This window comes from Ammospiza caudacuta, chromosome 10 (assembly GCF_027887145.1).
Source record: "Ammospiza caudacuta isolate bAmmCau1 chromosome 10, bAmmCau1.pri, whole genome shotgun sequence".
In the NCBI taxonomy this organism is placed as follows: Eukaryota; Metazoa; Chordata; class Aves; order Passeriformes; family Passerellidae; genus Ammospiza; species Ammospiza caudacuta.
The window spans coordinates 9,426,204-9,448,621 of record NC_080602.1 but is presented as its reverse complement, the minus strand read 5'-3'; the positions used below and the strand labels follow the sequence as shown (position 1 = coordinate 9,448,621).

General features: G+C 44.2%; 1 protein-coding gene across 18 annotated transcripts; it reads right to left on the bottom strand.

Annotated features, from left to right (window-relative positions):
• Window positions 1-97: 97 nt before the first annotated feature.
• TPM1 (tropomyosin 1) lies at window positions 98-20,253 on the bottom strand. Of its 18 annotated transcripts, XM_058811194.1 has the most exons (11): window positions 19,963-20,245; window positions 19,196-19,321; window positions 18,891-19,016; window positions 12,335-12,468; window positions 11,019-11,136; window positions 10,534-10,604; window positions 9,646-9,721; window positions 9,051-9,113; window positions 8,719-8,788; window positions 7,143-7,387; window positions 5,680-5,885 (listed from the first exon to the last, which is right to left on the bottom strand). In XM_058811194.1, the coding sequence occupies exons 1-10, from the start codon at window positions 20,074-20,076 to the stop codon at window positions 7,305-7,307; spliced, it is 981 nt and encodes a 326-aa protein (XP_058667177.1). In that variant the 5' UTR covers window positions 20,077-20,245; the 3' UTR covers window positions 5,680-5,885; window positions 7,143-7,304. The 18 variants fall into 18 exon arrangements, with proteins under 18 accessions (XP_058667176.1, XP_058667180.1, XP_058667179.1 ...); XM_058811193.1 differs by lacking the exons at window positions 5,680-5,885; window positions 7,143-7,387 and adding an exon at window positions 98-1,044 and having other exon boundaries at window positions 19,963-20,246; XM_058811187.1 differs by lacking the exon at window positions 18,891-19,016 and having other exon boundaries at window positions 19,963-20,246.
• Between the last annotated feature and the right edge of the window lie 2,165 nt (window positions 20,254-22,418).

Below are 22,418 nucleotides of genomic sequence, written 5' to 3'. Positions count from 1 at the left end.
CGTGTTACCAGTGATCCACACCATGAGAGACACTGCACAACGCACAGGAAAACTGATGTGATGAAAAACAAACCACAGGAGGACAAGATTTACAAAATGTCCTGAAATGTGCATTTTATTTCATATCATTATACAATGTTTACATACAGGTATACTTTTAAGACTGCTCAAAGAAAGTGTGAAAAAAGTGAGGCAAATATCAGTTTAAAAATTCCTCCCCTACCCCAAACCCCCACAAATAAAATACATTTTAACACAATCTCTTCCAAATTAATGTTTTGTCCTGAATTTATTGAATCTTTCATTTCAACATGAAAAATACAATCGAATGAAAACTCAAGGTGAAATGCTGACCTACACTTCTGTATTGAGTTGCAAGAACACAATTTAAAACCTTCAGAAGCCTTCACTTGTCTCCACTGCTTAGATATCTTCGTTTTAATGAATTAGAAGGCACAGAAAGTCCAAATTCTCACAGACCAGTCAAGTTCTGATAAAAATAAATTACTGTGCTGGACATCTCCTGACTTGTCTGATATCAAACAAAAGACTTCAAGTAGAACCTTTTGTTCAAAATAGCACCATTTCCACCTGATCTCTCTGGAACACGAATCATTCTTCTTGTGTAAAAACTGTAGTTGGCACTTGAGGTGGGACACTTTCTGCCACAGCCAGGATTCTTCAAAGACTAAGCAATTGCTGAATTGCATACCAAATTGCTGAACTCTCTACAAAGTGTAGGTAACATTTTTGTTGGGAAATGGCACGTTTAAACCATAATGTAATGTCATTTAACCCGCATATGGCTTGCCCATTTTGGTGTTTCCCTGACCCCTGCTCCATAATTTAGCAGATGTTCTTGTGACTGGTGAAAATAAAATAAAGACATGTTTATGGGGCTTCACGGCAAGCAGGTGTAAAAATAAACAAACAAATAGTGTGGTTGCCACTAAGAAGGTTTTCACATGTTGTTTAACTCCTGTAAAGTTTGATCCAGCATCTGATGCATATTAAGGTTTTCTTCTTTGGCATGCGCCACTTTCTCTGTTGTGGGATTAGAAAATTAAAACATGAATAGCAGTTCTTTGGAGGCACTGAACATGAAGGCATGCAATCATCATTTCTCTCAGAGGGTTTAGAAAGTTAAGAAATGTGCATGCTCATAAATATCAATGTTTCCAGATAACACAACTAGAGAGAATTCCAAATTAATAAAACAAACAGCAAGTAATGCGAGTTTGGAACTGTTCACAGCTGCATTTGTTAAGGAAATGCACTGCCAACAGAGACACAATGCTCTGGAAACTCTTTGCTTATAGGTGAGATAAAAAAAGCAGCTTTTTTTTCTTCTTTTTTTAAGTAGGCAATTAAGAAAATAAGTTCTTTGCAGCTGCACAATTAATAGTTTCATAGATTTCAAAAACACAAAGAACAAAAAAAATTAAAACTATTTTAGTTTTCAGTGAAGTGACCTTTAAGAAATTTATTTCTTCTAGAAAATAAATTAACTCTAAGTTAGTAGCCTTATCCTGCATGCACACTTTTATAGGACAATCACTTAACACACATAGTTAATACAATAAATGAGCATAATGTTCTGGTGGTGCATCCCACCAGGATCCAGTAATAGTAACTTCATACTATGCAAGCATACCTTTAACTCATTGGGTATTGTCAGATGGAGCTCCCATTCTTTTTTTTTTAATGTCAAATACAAGCCAAATTCATAGTAAGGCAAAATTATTTTATCAAAGTCTCCAGACAAAACAGCTGTAGTATCCTTTAAGTTGGTTTTGAAATACAGAAATATGGATTCTAGTGAATATTTTTCTCTCACTGTGGTAAAAATCTTAGGGCCAATTAATGTTGGATAAAGTGAGTGCCTTTCTGCAACACAGGCTGTTACTTTTTGCATACTGTGAGTGAAATGCTGTAGCTCTTTACTTAAGTAGAAAGAAACTACTGCACAGCAGAAGAGCTTAGTGCTCCTCCAAAATAGATGTGCAGACACATAATGAAAAGCCTCATCCAGAAGAAGCATTTCCAGATTTTCCCAAGAGAATTTCTTTCATTAATTTACCACAGAATTAACAGGAAAAAAAAAAATCAATTTCTAAGTTTCTTGCTTCTTTCTACAATTACGAATTCATTTTTAAAGGAAATTTGGAAGGAGGTGTTTTCAAACAAGTTAACAACACAGTCCCACTAAAGTTTAATCCTCATTCAATGCCAGCTTTAGTTCATTAGTTAGGCGACTGTTTTGCTCAAGTTGCTGGTAGAGCTGGTCTGTACAGGCAGCAAGCAGGTTAGAAGAGAAAAAAAGAGGCAGAATGAAGACAGATTAGACAGAGAAAACAGTTAAATAAGAGTTACTAAAGAAACTGGTCACATGACAGACAGTTCAGTAACATAGAGAGAAACATTTTACCTCTGTTTCTAGAACTCTAGCAATAGCTGCTCCAAGGAACAGCTATTGTACATAGCAAGAACTGGCTAAGAATCCTGTTGTGGGGAACAGCTGTGAGACAAAACTGCAATAGAAATGGAAGAACTGCAGCTATACTCCTAATAGTACTAAGTCTTACTTTACTCTTCTGTACAGTGTGTGAATTTGTTTTATTGAGTGCCATTTTTCTTTGTAAGCTATTTAAAGTGTAGTGGAACCTCATCTGCCAGTAGAGAGAAAGCAACTGCACCACAGCCAGCACAAGTAACAGCAGGAGAGATGCCAGTAGGCAGCCACCACCAGGTCTTCCTAGGAAAGGAGTGTGGGCTGAGGCAGTCTGATGGGCTGAAATGTTATTTTTGATAGGTAAATATTACTGGAATCCACACATTTTGATACCTTTACGTTGCTGAGTTTTACTTTGTACGAAAACAGACTCACATTTGGTGAAAATGAAAAGGAAGGATGAACACTTTGCTCAAAAACAGCAAACAGAGAGGACAATTTGTGCTGGAACAGAACAGCCACAGCCACGTTGTGACAGCACATTAAGTGAGAGTTGCTCTGCAGAGTGAAAAAAATGTTCCACAATGGCTTTTGACTATCTTGTGCTCTCAAATTGTCCATGCCCTTCTCAATAACTGCACTCCTGACCTCTTGATCCCAGATTATTCCCCTGCAGGAAATGACTGTTTCTGACTGCTCCACAAGCTGCCTAACAGCTTCCACAGGAATCCCCTTCCCCTGCAGGCACTGGACACAGCAAAGGCAAAGCTGTGCAGTGAGCTGCTCTGCAGGACATGCTTGCATGGTGAGCAGCTCCTCCCAGCTTCCTCCCCAGCCAGCTCAGCAAAGCCAGGGCATTTCACAGCTCTGATCCTGCACCAGTAACAAATGGATCTTGTCCCTCTCACCATGATAACGCCACATATATGTGGGAAAAAGCAAAACCTTAGAGTAACTAAAATTTCACTTTGTCTAGCAAAATGTATGTAGCTGTTATTCAAAAATGAATCATGTGAAATTACTCTTATTACCATCAGAGCAATCTCCTCTCTGAGTGAGGCAGAGATTTACACTATTTCTCGACTTCCAAAACAACTAAATCCCCCAGCAAGGCAGGGAAAGCACTTCCCAAGAGTACAGTGAGCCCTGGATTCCCATGGGCCATGTGTCCACGTGCTCCAGAGGCAGAGGCTGGCTCTGCAGGAGCCCCAGCAGCCAAGCAGAGTCAGCAAAGCTCAAAGCAGAGCCCAGAGCCAGCCCTGCACCCCTGGGAAGAAGCCTCAGGCACAAAAGCAGCCAGACATGGTACAATACCACAAGTGAGGGGACAGGAGGGCTGAGCCACACCAGGGCAGGGAGCCACACCAGCTCCCTGCAGTGAGGATCAGAGCAGCAGGAATTCTGCATGCAGCTTCCTGGGGCTCTACACTGCACTGCTCACTTCCAGTGCTCTGTCCAGCAACCTGTCATCCCTCAGTGCAGAGCTGATCATGTGTGACTGACACAAAAGGCAAAATTTTAATACTGATGTTTAAAATCACTATGTTAAAAATTGACAGGTTCCTACAATGGATTTTGCCTTTTTTGTTTACTTTTCTTAAGAAACACCAGTACTGCAAGGAATTGAGTGGACAAAAAACTCTGCTAAAACAATGAACCAAAACACAATAAATTAAGTAGCTGGAGTTGCTGTAGCATATTTTACTCTGGCTCAGATGACAACTTATAGTTGACCACAATGCCCTGCTCCTGCATTTGTGAAGTTATTAGCCTCAGTCATTTTACAAATGCTCATTCCATTATATTTGGTTAACTTTTATATATCCCATTCTGTCTGGTTACCCTTCACACACAGCCACTTACTGTGGCAGTCGAGGAGTGGTAAGTTACTGAACTTTATTACTTGAACTGTGTGTGATTGCTGATTTGTATCCTGTATTTGGGGTTCTGTCCCCATCCAGCAACATTAGGATGTGTCAGAGGTAGAGAACTGGGATATGCCAAAGTTATCCAAGAATGGCAGGCCAGGAAGGGCATGCATCCATCCCAAGCCTTATTGGGAAAACAAGTTTTGAGGAGGGGAGAAAATCTACTTTAGACTGCACTGTTGAATAATCTTGAAGCTGAACAAGAAAGAGACATTTACATTATTCTAAAAGTTAAAAACTACAGTTCAGCTATGGTATAATGAATTTATTTAGCTTTGGTGACTTAGGAACTTTAGCAATATATAGAGTTAAAGTATCACCAGAAATCAATCTGGTTTTCGCTTCCATGTGAACCGGAAAATAACTTCTTTCACTGTGATGTAAATAAAGTTAAAATAAGGCAATAAACACCCTAGTTGCAAATAACAATACAAAAAGAGCACAAGATGTCAGTATTTAATGCTTCATCCTTAATCAGACAGTGACAAATCAGCAGAAACCTGAAATCCACGATGTTCCACTTTGCAGCAGAGTAATTTCATTAACAGCATAATCACTAGAATTTTCCTACTCCAGCTTTGAAACATTTCTCATGAGTCTGCAATTCAAACTCACAAGTCTGAACTAAGCACAAGTGGAAAGCTACTGAAACCTCCCCAATGAACTTCCAATACTATCATGCCACTCAAGAAAAATATATTGTAAAAACCCCAGAATGTTAGCAAGAATCATCTTTGCTGAATAACTGAGGTGTGAAAGAGGGAAAACTTTTTTTGCAAGACATTTCAAGGATTATTTTTGGGTGAAAAAAATAATTTAAAGTTTATGATGTTGCCTCTTTAAATCTGTTTCAAATATATAAGTTAATGAACAAAGACATTTAAACAGAGATAAGAAGTCTTCAGCATAAAGCTAGGAAAAGATTTCAGGCTTTAAAGTGAAAAATCTGGTTACATCAAGGATGTAACTGCTCCCTCAGCCAGGCTCCCACGACCAATGACCCCAAGGAAGTAGTGACCTTGCAAATTTTGTCCTAACAATAACAACTGGAAGAGTTCCTATTACATCTATTTGTCATTTTATCTGCAGCAGAGTTTGAGAAAAACTAAGATAATAACTGGTCAGTTTTCACACACTGCACTTGCTGGCTTGGCATTGTCAGCGTTCAGGCAAAAGTGTTTTCAGCTAAAAAATGAAAACACCAAAAAATGAAATCCCTAATGGCATAAAAGCGCAACTTTTATTAATAACTTAAATAGTTACTTAAATAAATAAAAGGCAAAGGAATAGCAAAAGGGATACAGCTGAGATATTTATTTTACATTGAGAAATGTAGTTTCTGTACAGCAGAGCGCAAACAGAGCATGTTCTGAGACAGGTGATAGAGGAAGAGTCAACTAAGCTAGAAGACAGGACAATGAGCCCATGAAACATCCAAAGCTTGGAAAGATGTTTTATCCAACCCGATGAAGATGTCTTTGGAGAACTGAAGCAAAGAAAATTATCTGCATGAAAAGAAAAAGTGAGATAAGGTAGAAAATGAAAAAAGGTGCAGAAAGACTTTCAAAAAAGCAGCAATGGCACAGCAGAGCCCAGCATGCTGAGATGACTATGCTAGAGAAACAGCACACCATGCTGGGACTGGAATGATACAGTCATGTCCTCATATACCAGTAGACTACAATTTTAAATCTGTTTTCCACTTAGAAATATCCCAAATTGAAGAAATATTGTAATCTCTGTATAAAGAGGAGGAAAAAAGAAATCCATTTGCTTGATAAGCCACTAAGCAAAACCATATGTTGGGGAGGAATTTAAAAACAAAAAATCAAAGCATACAAAGCAGGCAACATGAGACCTCTACTAAAATGTTGGTAGAGAGGAGGAGGAGGAAAGTAATGAACAGACATGGGGACAAAAACAACAAGAAGAAAAAAACCATTTAAAATATGGGTGCAAACAAAATAGGTTTCAAGCTCAAAGACATAAGCAAACCTTATGTCCTGTTGAAAGCATGCCTGGGTTTCCAAAAGGGAATGCTGGGACTAAACACTGCTAAACCTCCTAAGCACTTGAGAGCCAGAGCTCTTCCCCTGTCCCATGTCAGCTGCAGTGTCCATGCATGGGAAGGTGGAGGTGGCACAGCTGACCTCTGTTCAGAGTCACTTTGTGTCAAACTCTGCACTGAGCAGTCACACCTTACAGCTGCTGACTCTCCCACTTTCCTGCCACTCTTTATTTTTCTCCTTATGACTAAAGTTGGTATTACCACATTTTTGGTGTATGCAAATAAAATTACTACTGCTACCCAGAAGAAACCTACAAATTGTTGCCTTTATGGGTTTAAATGACAAGGTATTTTCAATCCATTTCCACACATGGAATTCAGTGATAACAGCTGAAATTTTCAGAGCAGTTATGAAAATTTAGATAAACACTTTCTACTGTCATTAACAGAGAATACAGCTAAATCTAAATTTCTCTGACATTTTTGCAGGAACTTTGCCAGAGCAAAAATTGTGACAGCAGGCAAAGGAATACACTCTGAATGCAACACATACCACAGCAATTTTCTTTGGTAAAACAAACATGATGTGCCTGGTAGATAATGTTTGAACAGAGGTGAACTGAAAGGATAAACACAGAGCTACAAACAAAGGGCAACCACAAGACACAAGGATTGCAGAGACAGAATATCAAAAAAGTAACCACAAGCTTACAAAATCACCATGAGTATTTACCAGGCTTGGCACAACACTCACCCACACTTTGCCAGGGTAAAGCAATTGTTCATGGTATTTTGTACACCTATTGTCTCTAAAGGAAAGCATCTCCCACTACACAGGGAGCATCATTTCACAAGGGCGGAAGTGCGCAATCAGTGAGGGCAGGGAAGCAGCAGCAGGCACAGGCTGGGAGGACATTTACATGGAAGTCATGTCATTGAGAGCGTGGTCCAGCTCCTCACTGATGGCTTTGTACTTCAGTTTCTGAGCATACAGCTCATCTGGTGTTCCCCCAGCAAAAGCAGAGGTGTGCAAGGAAATGGAGCAGGGTCGTGGGATGGAAGGTGAGGTGGTGAAATGGGGATACCATCCAGAAGCCATAGGAAATGGGAAGAGTGCACAGAAAGAAGTGTTGTGACAAATAAAATGAAACAAAATTAGAGAAGAATAAAAGAAAGAAAATAGTGAACAGTTCTATGCAAGAAAATAGTGAACAGTTTTATGCAAGAAAATAGTGAACAGTTTTATGCAACAAGTTCATTAACTGCACTGCCAACGGGGTAACCTGTGATATACAGAAAACCAAGAAAAAAGAATACAAACGAATACAAAATACAAAAATCCATGTTTCAGTGTCATGGATTTTTGTTTTAATGCTTTTTTGTTTTAATCAAGAGAAAACACAGGAGCTAGGTAGAAAAGATCCAAAAATGGGGCTCAAGAAGGATGTTACCATTTTCTACCATTTTTTTAAACCACTCTGGCTTGTGTGATTTCAAACTCAGCTTCTTACAGCAATTTTTGTTCCTTCTAAACACTTATCTTCCTTCTCTGCTTCCTTCCTGAGTCAGGGATCATAAATTTTCAGCAGCTACTTAGGCATTTCATCACCTTCATGCAGAATCCAGCCTGCCACACCATGCAATTTAGCTTCTTCAAATCCTACACTTAGTGTAATGCCTCTAAATAGCAAACTCCACAGAACTTCAAATTACAAAGTCCTACTGAATTGTTTTCTCCAGAGGCAGAAAGCACATTCTACTACTCTGCTGCAATTCTGGCAGATTTATCAAAACCTTACAAACAAACCTCTGAAGTTGAATAATCCTTCTGATTATGTATACAATCTATTAGCTTTACCAAAACCCAATAATGGGTCTATGTCACAAAATGCCTGCCCCAACCCACACTTAACACAGTAATAAATTAGGTTAGCTTGCTACATTCCTAACTATTGCAAACATAATGCAACTCTTCATCAGCTCTTTACTAAGATGACAATAACACTTGTTATTTACCTGATCATTTACCCTGTAACATTTATATACTTCCAAATAGAAGAGTATAAAGCAAAAAAATGGAAGGAGTCTTGAGAACATAAGAGAAAAAGCAACAGGCAAGAGCAAAACACTGTTCACCTGAAGCATTTAAGATATCAATACACTTCATTTAGAAAACATTTTGTCCACTCTTTAGGCAGACCCATTTATAAAAGCAGGACAAGTCAGCCCAGTAGAATTGGGTAATAAAAAAAAAGCAATAAAAACCCTCACACAAGAGAAGAATAAGAGATATGTATTTCCACAGGAAGTAGAAAAACAGCCCCACATACCTTCTAGGTCATCAATGCTCTTCTCCAGCTTGGTTACTGACCTCTCAGCAAACTCAGCACGGGTCTCAGCCTGCAGTCAGGACAAATACAGACTACTTTAGGAAACACACACAGTGCTTAGGAGTAGAAAAGAAATAATTCAAGTGAGGAAAAAAGCACTGTGAGAAGAGGCAAATAATAAGGCTAATAGAAACTAATTTCTAGGGGAGATATTTAACAGTAAACTTTTTCCAAAATGGTATGCTCATCCTTGCACCATCAAAGTAGTGTTTGTACTAAAAGAATCAAAGGTGCACTGGAAAATATGTTGCAAAGAACAGCTCTCATTTTACCTCCTTCAGTTTGTCAGTCAGAACTTTAATCTCCTCTTCATACTTGTCTTCTTTCTGTGAGTACTGTAATTAGAAAGAGGATCACTGGTATTAGATGGGTAATCTAAATATACCCAACAAAACCCCACCTTGAAACTCTTGTAACAGATTATCTGTACACAAGAAATTGTTATAGGTAAAACAAAATTAATTCCACTTGGAAGGCTGTGGTAATATGGTTTATTACAAGAGTCAAACTTCCCTTGAGTTACATTCCAGTGCAATATGGTGGGAACTTGGAGAAGAAATTAGTACTACAGTTTTAAAGAGGAATGTCTTCTGGAGAAATTTAATGTTAGTGCACAATGCCATTCTGAGGACATTCTATAATTAACACTTAATCCTGTCAGAATACTCAACAGAACCAATGTGGCCAAATAATACTGACCTATTTGGAATTACAAGATATGCTATGTATGGAATTGAGTAATAAATCCAAATGCCTCTACTGACAACAGCCCTGAAGAAACGCTGCAAAGTGATTGGCATACAAAGAAAACCCCACAGGCCAGCTGACAGTGTAAGGGACACATTCTCACAGAAGTCTCTAGCCTACCTTCTCAGCCTGAGCCTCCAGCGACTTCAGGTTGTTGGTCACAGTTTTCAACTCCTCTTCAAGCTCAGCACATTTGCTGTTATTTCGGAGGTAAGGCAGGAAAGGGGAGGATGGAAGATTCAGTCAAGCAAAAGAAATAGGAGAAAATAGGGGGAAAAGATAGAGAAAAATGAAAACCATTACAGGGCAAAAGAACAGCCTCAAAAGCAGCTGATCCATCACAGACTGAAAGCAGCTCTTTGTGATGCCAAATACCAGTTCAAGTGCACATTAAGACAATGACCAGACAGAAATTTATCTACAGCTCTTGGCTTACACAGAAACATTTACAGAGCTTTTACACATGAGACAGTTCAGCTTCTTTTGGCTGCACAGGAGATCAGTTTTAAAGATAAAAATCAATAAACAAAAAAGAGACCAAAGAAAACCACCAAAGCGAGATGCAAAGAGAGAGTAAAGAGCATAGCAAGGACTTATTTGTTACTACTGAGTGAGCTAACTGGCTATGGAAGCTGAAACACTTGGGTTGCAGTTAAACCTAAAAACTGTTTATTAGTATCAGTACCTTATCCTCTGCAGCCATTAATGCTTTCAAGGTTTGATCCATTATTCTTAACTGTTCTTCCAGCTGTCGGACTTGGCTGTTAGTGAACACATGAAATGCACAAAAGCCATTCACAAAATCAGTGTGCAGGTACAGCATGCAGTGACAAAACACGCGCACACACATAGAACACATTTACTTTGGCACCGACCATTTATCTCACCATTACAGTAAATGAGCAAAACATAGCTTGGAGCTGAACACACAGTGTGCTGCCAACGTTTCATGCAGTTACAGTTCTCTTCTAGCACTTCACACAGACCCCAGGGCAGGTCCACACTTACCTTTCTGATAGCTCAGCACGCTCCTCAGCGCGCTCCAGGTCGCTCTCAATGATCACCAGCTTACGAGCCACCTGCAAGGACAGGCAAGGCACAATCAGGGATGTTATGCTGCTGCACTGCACCTCACCTGCTTCTAGAACCTACAAAGCAGGAGGCCAGGCCTCTTCATTTCTTGGTCAACACATGAGTTTAGATTATGTGATATCTTCATTATTCATTTGAGACTTAGTTACTGACATTTTTCAAGGCCTCCCTTTCATTCACCAGAGCATAACTGGTGAATGAAAGATCACCAGTTTAGTGAAAGATCTAAGCTCAGATCTCCTGTTACCTTGTCCCTTGAGCTGAGTGCCTGATTTTCCTTCCATAGCTGTGGAGAGGGGTGTTTGTGATCTTTTGAACTTAAAAGGCAAAAGAGAAAACCAAAAATTCCAGGCCCAGCCTCATGGGCTTCAGAGAGAGATCACCTGCACTCAAAGACTGACCTCTTCATACTTGCGGTCAGCCTCTTCAGCGATGTGCTTGGCCTCTTTGAGCTGGATCTCCTGGATTTCCATCTTCTCTTCATCCTTCTGGGCCCTGTTTTCAATGACCTTCATTCCTCTGAAAAACGTGAAAAACAGGAAATGCAAGGTTCAGGGTTTGCCAGTTTATCTCCAGCTCTGCTCCTTGTGGTATGTGACTTTCAGACGGTGGTATTCAGGTGAGTGAAGCACATCAGACACATGAGTCCCCACACCATAGATTTAGTCCTGTGCACTTACATTTCAGAAGTTCAAGGAACAAAACATGACTTAGGAAGAAAGAAAAAATGTGATTTGTTTAGCTCATACTGTAATTCAGCTGTAGAATTCTTTTTCATTTTAAACTGCAGGAAACACTCCTCTTACAGAAAGGTTAACAAAGGGTGTTGCTTCTACAGACCTAATAAGACTTAAAGCAGCTGTGCTTTTACACTCATCATCAGCATGTAGAACCCTTGCAGAACTGAAAAGAGCCATGTCTATGGGCCAGACTCCCCTGGGTTTTGCCATGTCAGAGCCCTAGAAGCTCCCTGTGCTCTCTAAAAGCAAAATTGAAATCCTTCATAACAAGAAACACTGTGTGTTGCACATGTTTGATATAAAATTACCTTAAATGTTTCAAAACACATCGTGAGTCTGGCAAATTTCTTTTGAATAGACCCCATTCTTAGTAAGGTAGAAGCACACATGCAGAATGTGTGGGTTTCTTTCACAATAAAAGGTTCTATCACAGCTATAAAGTACCATTGGAAGAAAACAGAAGATCTTCCAAAGTCATGAAGCTCGAGTTCCTAACTTACACTACAGACTTCTGGAAATGTGAAGGAATTATCAGTCTCTTTCCATTCTTCACCCTCACATACCAATCTTGCCAACAAGAGAACCAAAGCCTCTTCCAGCACTTTACTACTCTCCAGGTGAGATTTTCTACCCACAATGAAAGCAAGAATCACCCAACAGCACAAGAATATTACAAGGAGTTGTCACCCAACCAGAGAAGTCTGGGCTGGGCCAAGCAGTTTTCCCAGGATGTGAATGATCCATCAAAAGATCTACCAACTTAAATGTCATCTTCACAGCTGGAAAAGAATCCAAGCCCAGATACTTTGGACATTTCTACAGACAAGCTGTTACTGAAGCCCATGTAGGCAAAGGAAGAGCAGATTACACATATTCAGAGACCTAGGAGTGGTTTAATTTATGTCCCTAACCCACACCCTGGCAATTATGATCTTTGTCATAAGGGTAACAATCCATCCAGGTGTGGCTCCACCCACCTTTCACTCTCATCTGCAGCCTTCTCAGCCTCCTCCAGCTTCTGCAGGGCAGTGGCCAAGCGCTCCTGAGCCCGATCCAACTCTTCCTCAACCAGCTGGATGCGTCTGTTCAGAGAAGCTACTTCACTCTCAGCCTAAGCACAGGAAAAACAGAAATTAATTCATAGTAAGGCACACATCTTCCCTTGTACAAGGTTACCCCATCACCTGCTAGTGCCACTTAACAGAACTTTGTCATTTCTGACTTCATCCATTAAAAAGTCCATACACAGAGATGTGCATGATTGAATTGTGAAGTTATTGCTTAACAGAGGGAAAAAGTGATTAATGCTTGCTTTCAACGAAGCACATCAAGGACTGTACAATTTGTACTAGAAAGAACTGCACAGGAAGAATTGTGCACCATTACCCAAATATTTTCTGTTATTGTATTTGCAGGCATTAATTACAGACCATCCCTTTTTCAAATCAAACCAACACAAGCTAATTACTCAATTCTTCTGTTACCCCAATTCCTTTATTTATGACCTTTCACCATATTTGGCAAGAATTCTCCCGACATTTCCTTGAGTCCTGTAAGAAGGGTTCAGTGTAAACATGTAAAAACACACCTGGAGCAGCATTTGCAACAAGACAGCTGCCACAGAGAGAGTTTGAGAACATTTAAAAAGTGCCCCAACACCCAGAGGTTTTGTTTACAGGCAAGCTGTGCAAGGGTTGACAAAAAAGGCACCAGCAAGGACCCTAGTACAGGCAGCAATCCCTTCAAACATCCTTTTTTTTTTTCCTCCCATAGTTCCATCCTCAATCTTCCCCTAAATTTGCTTTTCTTGAATTACTTGTTCACTTAACTTTCTGTACAACACTTGCAACTCATCTGCCTCTTATCACTACAAGCTATTATATACTACAGCTCCAAACCTAAGTTTGCAATGTAAGTTCTAAAACATTCTTCTTATGGTAACCTCATCATTAAACTTACTTTCTTTCAAAACTATATTAGGCACAAAGTATACATAAAAGGGTAACTATTCTAAAAAGTTAATTACTTCAGAGAATAACACTTAATTAGTACTGTAAACATATATATTTGCTATATGTGAGGAAGTACACATCTGAATTTCCTATGACGTCTTTTGAGGGGAAAACCAACCCTCTGACAAGAGTGGATACCAAAAGTATCAGTTTGGTACTTTTTCTTCTCTAACCAGAGGTAGCTGGACAGAGTTGTCCATATCAAAGATTTTGCTGTTCATAACACAAAAAATAATAACTTACAGACCAGACAAATAAAACAACCTTTGACATAAAAGTAACAATGTCCAGCTAGAATGACTGAAAGTAACACATGAACAGGGAAGCAATTATATCTTTGAACATTAATATGCATTGGCAGTGAACACAGAACCAGAAGGAGAAGAGACTTCATCCTTAGAGATCCACATTACTCCAAATATAAAGTATTTAGCTATGTAATCATAAAGTAGTATTGAAAATCTCTGGTTTTGGACTTCTGGCTTTAAAACAGTAAGAATTTGAACTTTCACATTTAAGAAAGAAAATGACCCTTCATAAAGGCTACCCTAGGGAAATTTGTAATGTTCAAGTTAATTATTATCATGTCAAGACTGCTCATCATGATAAGAGCAGAAAATGTGGTTCAAAACACAGGGTGACTAAAGTTCAAGTTTTCACTTCCTGCTCCACTAACTCACTAAGGATTTACCAATCAGCCTTATATGGCCCCATTACTCTTCTGCAGAGCAGGACTTCTCTCCTTATATGGCAAGGAAGGAAAAAACCCCAGTGACATTCGGGGCACTCCCACTGCTACCATGCAAACATAACCCATGTTTCTGCCGTGGCACTTACACACCACATATTTTTACAATGAGTGATGACATGGATAAGTTACCACTGGGTGTTAATTATCACTATTATAAGGGAGATTCTGTTTTCCAGAAGGAGGAAGAAAAATGCATTTTGAAAAAGTGGTTACCAACAGCCCTTTGAGATGCATGCACTCAAACCAAGATTCTTCTTTAAGGGAATGGCTGCTAATCACAGCCTTGAAACTTTTAACAATCTGGTATAACAATCAAAAGCTGCAGGCTGTGCTATGTTCTGGCCACAGCTGTAGCTTTTTTGTTGTTTGCATGTTTGTACCTTGCACAGGAAGAAGCAAACCCTCACGTAACAACCCTGGCAGGTCACATGCCATACATGCACCGAGGAAAGAGCAGATTCACACCTCAGCTCTTGCTGCAGAGCTCTCACAGCCTCCCTCCTCAAGCATGCAGAAATACAGCTGCAACAATAAAACCCCTCATCTGTAGCCAGCCCTGCAGAAAAGCACGTCTACATGTGCCTGGGAGTTCAGCTTTTTCAGCCTTTATTCACCCGAACACTGACCCCTCCACACAAAAACCTAAATACCATGTAAATGTACTCTGCAGAATTTCACATCATCCACATAAACCAACTCCAGGGAAGAGATAAACATTAACCTTTAGCGTCCTAAGCCTTACTGCAATGTAGCTGAACTCTTAAGGGAAGCCTTCTTACTCCAGAAGGCTGTAACCACTCCTCCAGCACTATTCCTTCTGCCACCAAAGTTAACAGCAAAACTTTCCTTTTCAATAGAAATTCCTTAATTCCTGGTCAGAATAATACATGTTACTGAAAGTAGCGATTTCTGTGTCCTTTACTCCACAAAGATTAGAAAACAAGTACAAGTTTTTAAAAAAAACAGAAACCCTTATGAAATGAATTATGGCTGTTTGCTGAAAAAGCCAGATATGCCAAGTGATCTGCAAGAATGCAATAGTTACACAAGCACAAGTGGCCATATTTTGCTCCAGAAGGAAGATCACCTGCAAGTAATCAGGAGGTTCTTCTTTTGAACTTACTGCCCAGAATGTGTAGAAAGGCCCATATTATAAGGAAATCAAATAATCACAATTTTTTCTATTGTAATAAACTACACAAGAACTTTGCTCTTTTGCTTTGTTTTTATGCAACCACTGAAGACACTAAAACTGCCTCAAAGAACACTGTACATTTTACAGCAGGAAACATTCAGCTACAGCTGCTGGAACTCCCAAAGGTCAGTGATAAGACAAAGAACAGCCCTATCAGGTTTTTTTTTATTGTGATTGCCACCCATAATTACATCTCTCTGCTACGTAAGCCTGTGCTGCTCTCACCTGATCCTGCTCTGCCTAAAACCAAGCCTACTGTTCCTTTCCCCTCTTGGCGAGGGGCTTTGGTGAACAGCACACACCGCAGGTGTTCAGTGCCTGGGGTTGTTGGGGAGTTGTCAGGTATCATCTCAGGTGCACTCCTGCGTACTTCCAACAGCCATCATGCTGACTTCCCTCACAAATGAGCTCGGATAAGAGAACTAGGACTTGTGGGGAGAAACACCCCGTAAAACCTTGCTCATAGCCTAAAACAAAACAACTAACCTCAAACATCTCGCCAAAGTGCGAGCTCACTCCAGTTCGGGCTTTTGCTGTTGCCCAGCACACCCAGCGCTGTCTCTGGGCGCGCTCACCTGGGCCCGGCCCACGCAGCACTCGGGTTACCGAGCCGGGGAAGGCAGCGCCGCGGGCCGGCCCGGCAGGTAACAGCCGCCAGCCCGGCAGGTAACAGCCAGCAGCCCGGCAGGTAACAGCCAGCAGCCCGGCAGGTAACAGCCAGCAGCCCGGCAGGTAACAGCCAGCAGCCCGGCAGGTAACAGCCAGCAGCCCGGCAGGTAACAGCCGCCAGCCCGGCAGGTAACAGCCGCCAGCCCGGCAGGTAACAGCCGCCAGCCCGGCAGGTAACAGCCGCCAGCCCGGCAGGTAACAGCCGCCAGCCCGGCAGGTAACAGCCAGCAGCCCGGCAGGTAACAGCCAGCAGCCCGGCAGGTAACAGCCAGCAGCCCGGCAGGTAACAGCCAGCAGCCCGGCAGGTAACAGCCGCCTTGTCGCACGGCGGTGAAGGAAGCGGCCTCCCGCCCGCCAGCCGGGGAGGCAGGCGGAGCACCGCGCCCCGGGACCCGCACCCCGAGCCCCGGGCCCCGGGCCCAAGCCGGGCCCTACCTCCTCCCGCAACGCCCGCTCCTGGTCCACCTCCCGCTGCAGCCGTCCCGCCCGCTCCTCGGCGGCGTCCGCCTGCTCCTGCAGGCTGCGGATCTTCCTGCGCACGGCCTCGAGCGAGCTCATCGCCGCCATGCCCGCACCTCGCCCAGACCGCGCCGCCTCCCTCCGCCCGCCGCAGCCCCGGAAGTCCCCCCGCGCCGCAGCGCTCCGGGGCGGGGCTGCGGCACCGGGCTGGGACCGGGGCGGGGACGGAGGATGGTCCGGCCGTCCTAGGGATGGGCCGATCCTGCCCGGGGATCGGCCGGTCCAGAACCGCGATGGGCCGGTCCTGGCCGGGGATGGGCCGGACCTGGCCCGATCCGACAGCTGTTGGGGTGGTCGTGGCCGGGGATGGGCCGCTCCTCAACCGGGATGGGCCGGTCCAGCCCGGGATGGGCCGGTCGTGGCAGGGGATGGGCCGGTCCTGCCCGGCGGATGTGCGGGGCAGCAGCGCCGCCTGGCGGCACAGCCCGCCAGCTGCCCCGGAGCGGAGCGGCCCCGCCTTTCCCCGCACGCCGCCCCCGTACGAGCGGTGCCATCAATGCCATCGAGGGACCCGCCAATGCTGCTGCACCGGCCTGGCTCCTGAGACACGGCAGGGGACAGGGGGCTGCAGCTGCCCCCTCTCAGCTGGGGTGGCTCCCGGGATGTGCCTTTGGGACATGAATCATACCGGACAGGTAAGATTTTCTCGTCCCAACGAAAGGCAAGTCCATCCCAGCGAGCCGACACTCCCTCCCTGCCTCTGCCCTTTTCCTAAGGCTTGGAACTATCCAAACTAATAAGGTAAATACTGGGTCAACTGCAATGCCCCAAATATACTCTTCATTGACAAAGAAATCCCTAAACTGTCAGACGTATTCCATGCATACAAATAGATAAGACATTTACCTCAATGAAAACAAGCCAGACACTCTCCCACCCTCCACCTCAGGGAAGACTGCAAATAAAATTGCCCTCAACTACCTTCCAAACACTGTTTTCCAGCGGGGCAGGTGGCATGGGAATCAGTTAGGAAGATCCTTAGTTTCAGAAAGGGAATCTAGTAGCATTTCTCCAGTCTTCATCCAAGGCAAGCTATTTCCAAATAGTCTGCATACTTTTCCATATAAGGAATATCTCCCTTGGATCTATATGTGGTTCCTTTGAACAAGCTAAATAAATGTCCTGCTAGGAAGCTGTCTCTCCTATGGCAGCCTGCACAGAGCAGACATCTGATCCACATTATACACGGATCCCTCTCCCCTATTCCTTTGAACACTTCTGTTTGTTAAGTTCTTGGGTTCTCTTTCAAAGCTCTATAACTTAGTTGCCATACTGAAGCTAAACCTTTTCTTTCTTTATGCATTTTAGAAGTAAAATAAGATAAAAACATGGTGTCTTCTATGTGAAGTTGTTTGTAACATTTCCGTTTCTGAAAGTATCCTTCCTCCCCTGAAATACTTTGCTTGCTTCATTTGTGGCAACTCCTTTTCATTTTGGCTTTGAGGTTGACTTTTAAAGCTGAGCTATAGGAAAAGGAGGGTGACTGCTTGGGAAATGCTGTAGTTTCATCTAATCCTGTAATTCAGACCTGAGATTTACTCAAGGAGAATTGAATTGTCCAACAGCAGCAATAGAGACCAAGACCTTAACTGCAGAGACTCTCATGGTTCCATGCATGCGATCCATTAAATGCACGTCAGGAACAGACAGGTGGGAGGGATGAGGGCCTGGGAGAGGCACAAGCTCTTGCCTTATTACCATATAAAGTGCTGAGCTATATATATCTCCCAGCTTGCTCCCAAGCTCCCTGTCCTCTGAACAGCAAAACTAGCAAGTATCATCTTCCAGACAGTCTTCTGTCACACAAGACTGAACTCTTCTTTGACAAGTGAAGCAGTTCCACTGATTTCCAAGGGGAAAAAAAAAAAAAACCAAAAAAAAAAAACCCAGGAGAGAACCTTTTATCTCAGGGACTAGTGAGCCAAACCAGTATCTACCAGCAGTTCTAACACATGCATACCTAGGAACAGCTCTCTTGAAATCAGAACTAGCAGCCCTTGCTCTTCTGGATCTCCCTCTCCTGCACCTACTCACTATTAACTCTCTGCTTCTGTTTCACTATCAAGACAGTATTGTTCCACCCTGAGTTGTTTTACCATCACCTGAATAGATAAATCACCATTTCTTTACTTTCACATCTAGAGTGGCAAGTACACATAAAAAGCACATGTCAAGTGAGCAGAAACCCAACCAGACACCTCTGATAGTGTGCAAACCTCATGCAGAGAGGCAGTGCTGTGTTTCCCACTCCCTGTCCAGGAGGTGCCTGGACCCAGCCTCCAGCAAAGCTTTGCAGTGCTGCTGAGGAGGAGTCCAGGCTGTCCTGAGCAGAGGGAGCGTGTGGTTTCTCTGTTGGGCTTGTGGTGAAAGGGATGGGGGTAACTTACATCTGTGGCCTTTTTGTCAGCCAGTTCCAACTTTTCCTGTGCATCTTTAAGGGACTCGGAGTATTTGTCCAGCTCATCCTCAGTGGCCTTCAGCTTCTTTTGCAGAGCCACCAGCTCGTCCTCCAGCTGTGATGTGGGTGGAAAGTGGTGGAGAGGGGAGGGCGGGCGGGAAAAGGTGCAGCAGGCAGCGTGATCGTGCAAACGGAGAGGTGCGAGTGCAGAAGAGACAGAAAAGGACAGACAGACAGAGAGAGAAAGAAGGAGAGACAGTTAGATCCTCTTTGCTTGCAGCACGGGCACGATACCTTGGCAGCATTCTCCTCTGCGGAGAGGAGGCTGTCCTCAGACTTGTGAAGCTCTTCCAGCACTTGGTCCCTTGTATCCTCCGTCCCACGCAATTGCTTTTCCAATTGCACAATGTCACTCTCTAACTAGGTGCACAAGAGGAAATATAACGCACAAATATGTTTCTCACTTGGCTTAGAAAACGGAAACTAATTCATAAAATCACTCTTCCTTTCTCCCTCCTCCTTCAGGATCTCCCAGAAACGTGCAATCAATGCATTCCCCTCCCTCAATCGAGAAGCCCCAGGTGTAAAGGAAGGGGCTTGGAGAAGGACAGTAAAGTGGGGCATGTGTCCGGAGAGGGGCAGGAGGGCAGTCTGAATCGGACACATCTGCCGAGTGATGCTGGAGTGGCCGAACACAGCTTTCACTGTCCCTTGCCAAAGCGCCGCACATCTGCCCAGTGCTAACCAGGCGTTCAGGGCAGCCTCTCTAAGCCATCCCCCTGTGACAAAGGCACAGAGGCCACGCAGCCATCCCAGGGCCCTGCTCCCCGGCTGGAACGGTGGGGAAGGGGGAAGAACCTCCTGCCGCGCCCCCGGGAACCTCCAGCCTGCCAGGCTGAAGCTCTGCCTTAGGGAAAGTTCAACCAGTTCTGCAGGGGCGCGGGGGTGGAATAGAACAAAGTACGGTGAGGGGGAAGAAGAGGGGTGGAGGTAAAAAAAAGAGAATAGTCTGGAAAGATTTGCGCCCCGGCGCTCGCTGCGCACGGGCCCTCGGTGCAGACCTGCTTGCTTCTCTCCTCCGCTGCCTTCTTGTCCGCTTCGGCTTGCTCGGCTCTGTCCAAGGCGTTCTCCTTGTCCAGCTTCAGCATCTGCATCTTCTTCTTGATGGCATCCATGGTGGCGGTGGGCTAGGGCGCGTCCCCGCGCGAACTCCTTCCGAAAGAAAAGCTTGGAAAGTTGCGGGAGAGCCCCGAGTCCGGACGCAGGCCCCGGGGGAGCGGAGCGGAGCTGCCGGGCGGGGTTGGTCCGTGCGGGACGGGGCGCCGGCCGAATGCAAGCGGCGGGCAGCGAGCGCCTCACAGATATGTACTTTCCCAGGGGGCTGACTGCATTCCTCAAGACATCCAATACTTTTTTGGAAAGGGCTTTTTTTTCTTCCCTCCCTCCCTCCTCCTTTCGTCCCTACCCCTTTCCCTCTCTCACTGCCCCCCGGGTTTTTTTTGGGAGGCACAGCTTTCCCATTCGCTGCCGCCTGCCATTTGACCGCAGATATGACTATATATGGGATGCGATGGGCGAGGTAAGGCGGGGGAGCAATTTGTTCCCATTTCCAAATAGGCAGGACGGGACATTTCGCTGCTACTCCTGGGAGAAAAAAAGAAAAAAAAAAGAAAAAAAAAAGAAGAAGAAAAAAAAAAGGCAGCTAGGCGGGGAGCGGAGGAGACGGGAGCGAAGGCTGCTCGCAGCGGGCAGCGTGTCTGGGTGACACCGGCCCCGTGCTGGAGCCGTCCCCGCCCGTGGAAATCAATCGGTTCTACAGCATCAGGCGGCAGGGGAAGGCGGGGCAGCGGGGCACGGGGGCTGCAGGACGGGCACTGAGGGGTTAATCGCATGCACGTACGGAATGAAAGCGTTCTGAGACCTTCCCCCGGCAGCCCGAGCAGGAGAGGAGGAGGGGGCACCTCTGCTCCACAGCCAGGCTGCTGCTAGTGCGGGCAGCGCCGGGCACCAATCCCAGACTTTGCGGAGAGAGCCGGGCAGGGCTGGCATTCCGCAGGGACCCACGGCCAGGGGAAGGGGCTGAGCGCGACCCTGACCCCCAGAGCAGGGCCGGGGCACGCAGAGGTGCCAGCGGCTGGCAGAGCTTCCCAAGCACACCGCTCTCTGTGCAGCACCGGGGCTCCTGATACTGCGCCTCGGTACTGCACACACAAGGAGCGAACAAAAAAAGCGAACGGGAGCTCCTGCCACCCTCAACGGGAACGCTGCTGGGGCCATGACCGGCCAGGGCTATCCAGAGCTGCGAGGGAAGGAGCCCAGGAAAAGCTGGGGCACGCAATCTAGCTACAGAGGTGACTTGCACCCTTTCGTAATGCCAGCGAGGGACAGCAGCAGATAGACAATTAACAAAATTACATATAATTAAGTGAAGACCTATTTAATTCACTTCTGGCATCTCTCACAGTCTCATCAGCAGAGTGAGCAAGACACAACACGTCCTCAGGACGCACGCTGCCTCGTACAGCGTAGAAAGTACAGGGATGTGCATGAGTCCCACAGGATGTGGGTTACACAAAGAGAAAATTAGGCAGCCTTTGTCTACACTCAATCCTTGTAGCAGAAAATTCCTCCCTGGTGCTGTCACTGCATCAGCTGAGCTGATGTTACTTAGCAGGAGGAGGGAATGTCCTACAACTTCTGGCCCATGGTTCTTACCAGGGCAGATAAGGGTTGGATTTGCAAAGCTGGCCTTGGAGGCCAGCTCCTGGAGAGCTTAAACAAGCTGCACCACAAAGCCTCAGCTCTACAAGACAGCAAAGCCCCTGATGAGGGTTCAGACCAACAGTTACAGTCCCCAGGTCCTCAGAAAAGCCATAATCTGAATTAACCTAGGAACTGTACAAAATTCAGATGCTCACAACTTGGCATGGGGATTCATGTGTACTGCTCCTAGGGAGCAGAAGTCCACTGTCAATATAGAAGCTTTCCTTATGCCTACTTAAAGAAAAGCTGATTTCTCACTGCATTGGTTTAATAACCAAATTACTACAACAATAACAGCAAAAATTATTGAGTAAAACATTGCACTTTCACAGAATGTTTCCAAACACAAAAGTATTGAAAAAGTCTACAGATTTAGTTGCAACCACCTCTAAAGTGTAGTTTTTCTCTTTGCACCTACCTTGATTTTACACTATAGTCAGGTAGAACAGATTTGGGGCCTTTCTGGGGTAAGTATAGTGAATATTTAAAAGATACCTAGTTACATATTGTTCAACAACCCGACTGCTTTGTTAAATGTATCAGTATGTTTTAACCCTAGTTTAGGAGAACATATTCCTCTGCCACAGAAGATGCCTTAAAAACAGAGAGTGTCATGGCTGGGAATTCACTGAGGTAGCTGTTCTCACTTTGGGGAAAGAAAATGTCTTGCGAAATTAAACAAACAACTGTCTGGTTAATTTGGGAGTGGTGCTGATAGGCTCCTAAAAGAATGCCTGAGCAGCTCCTGTTGGAG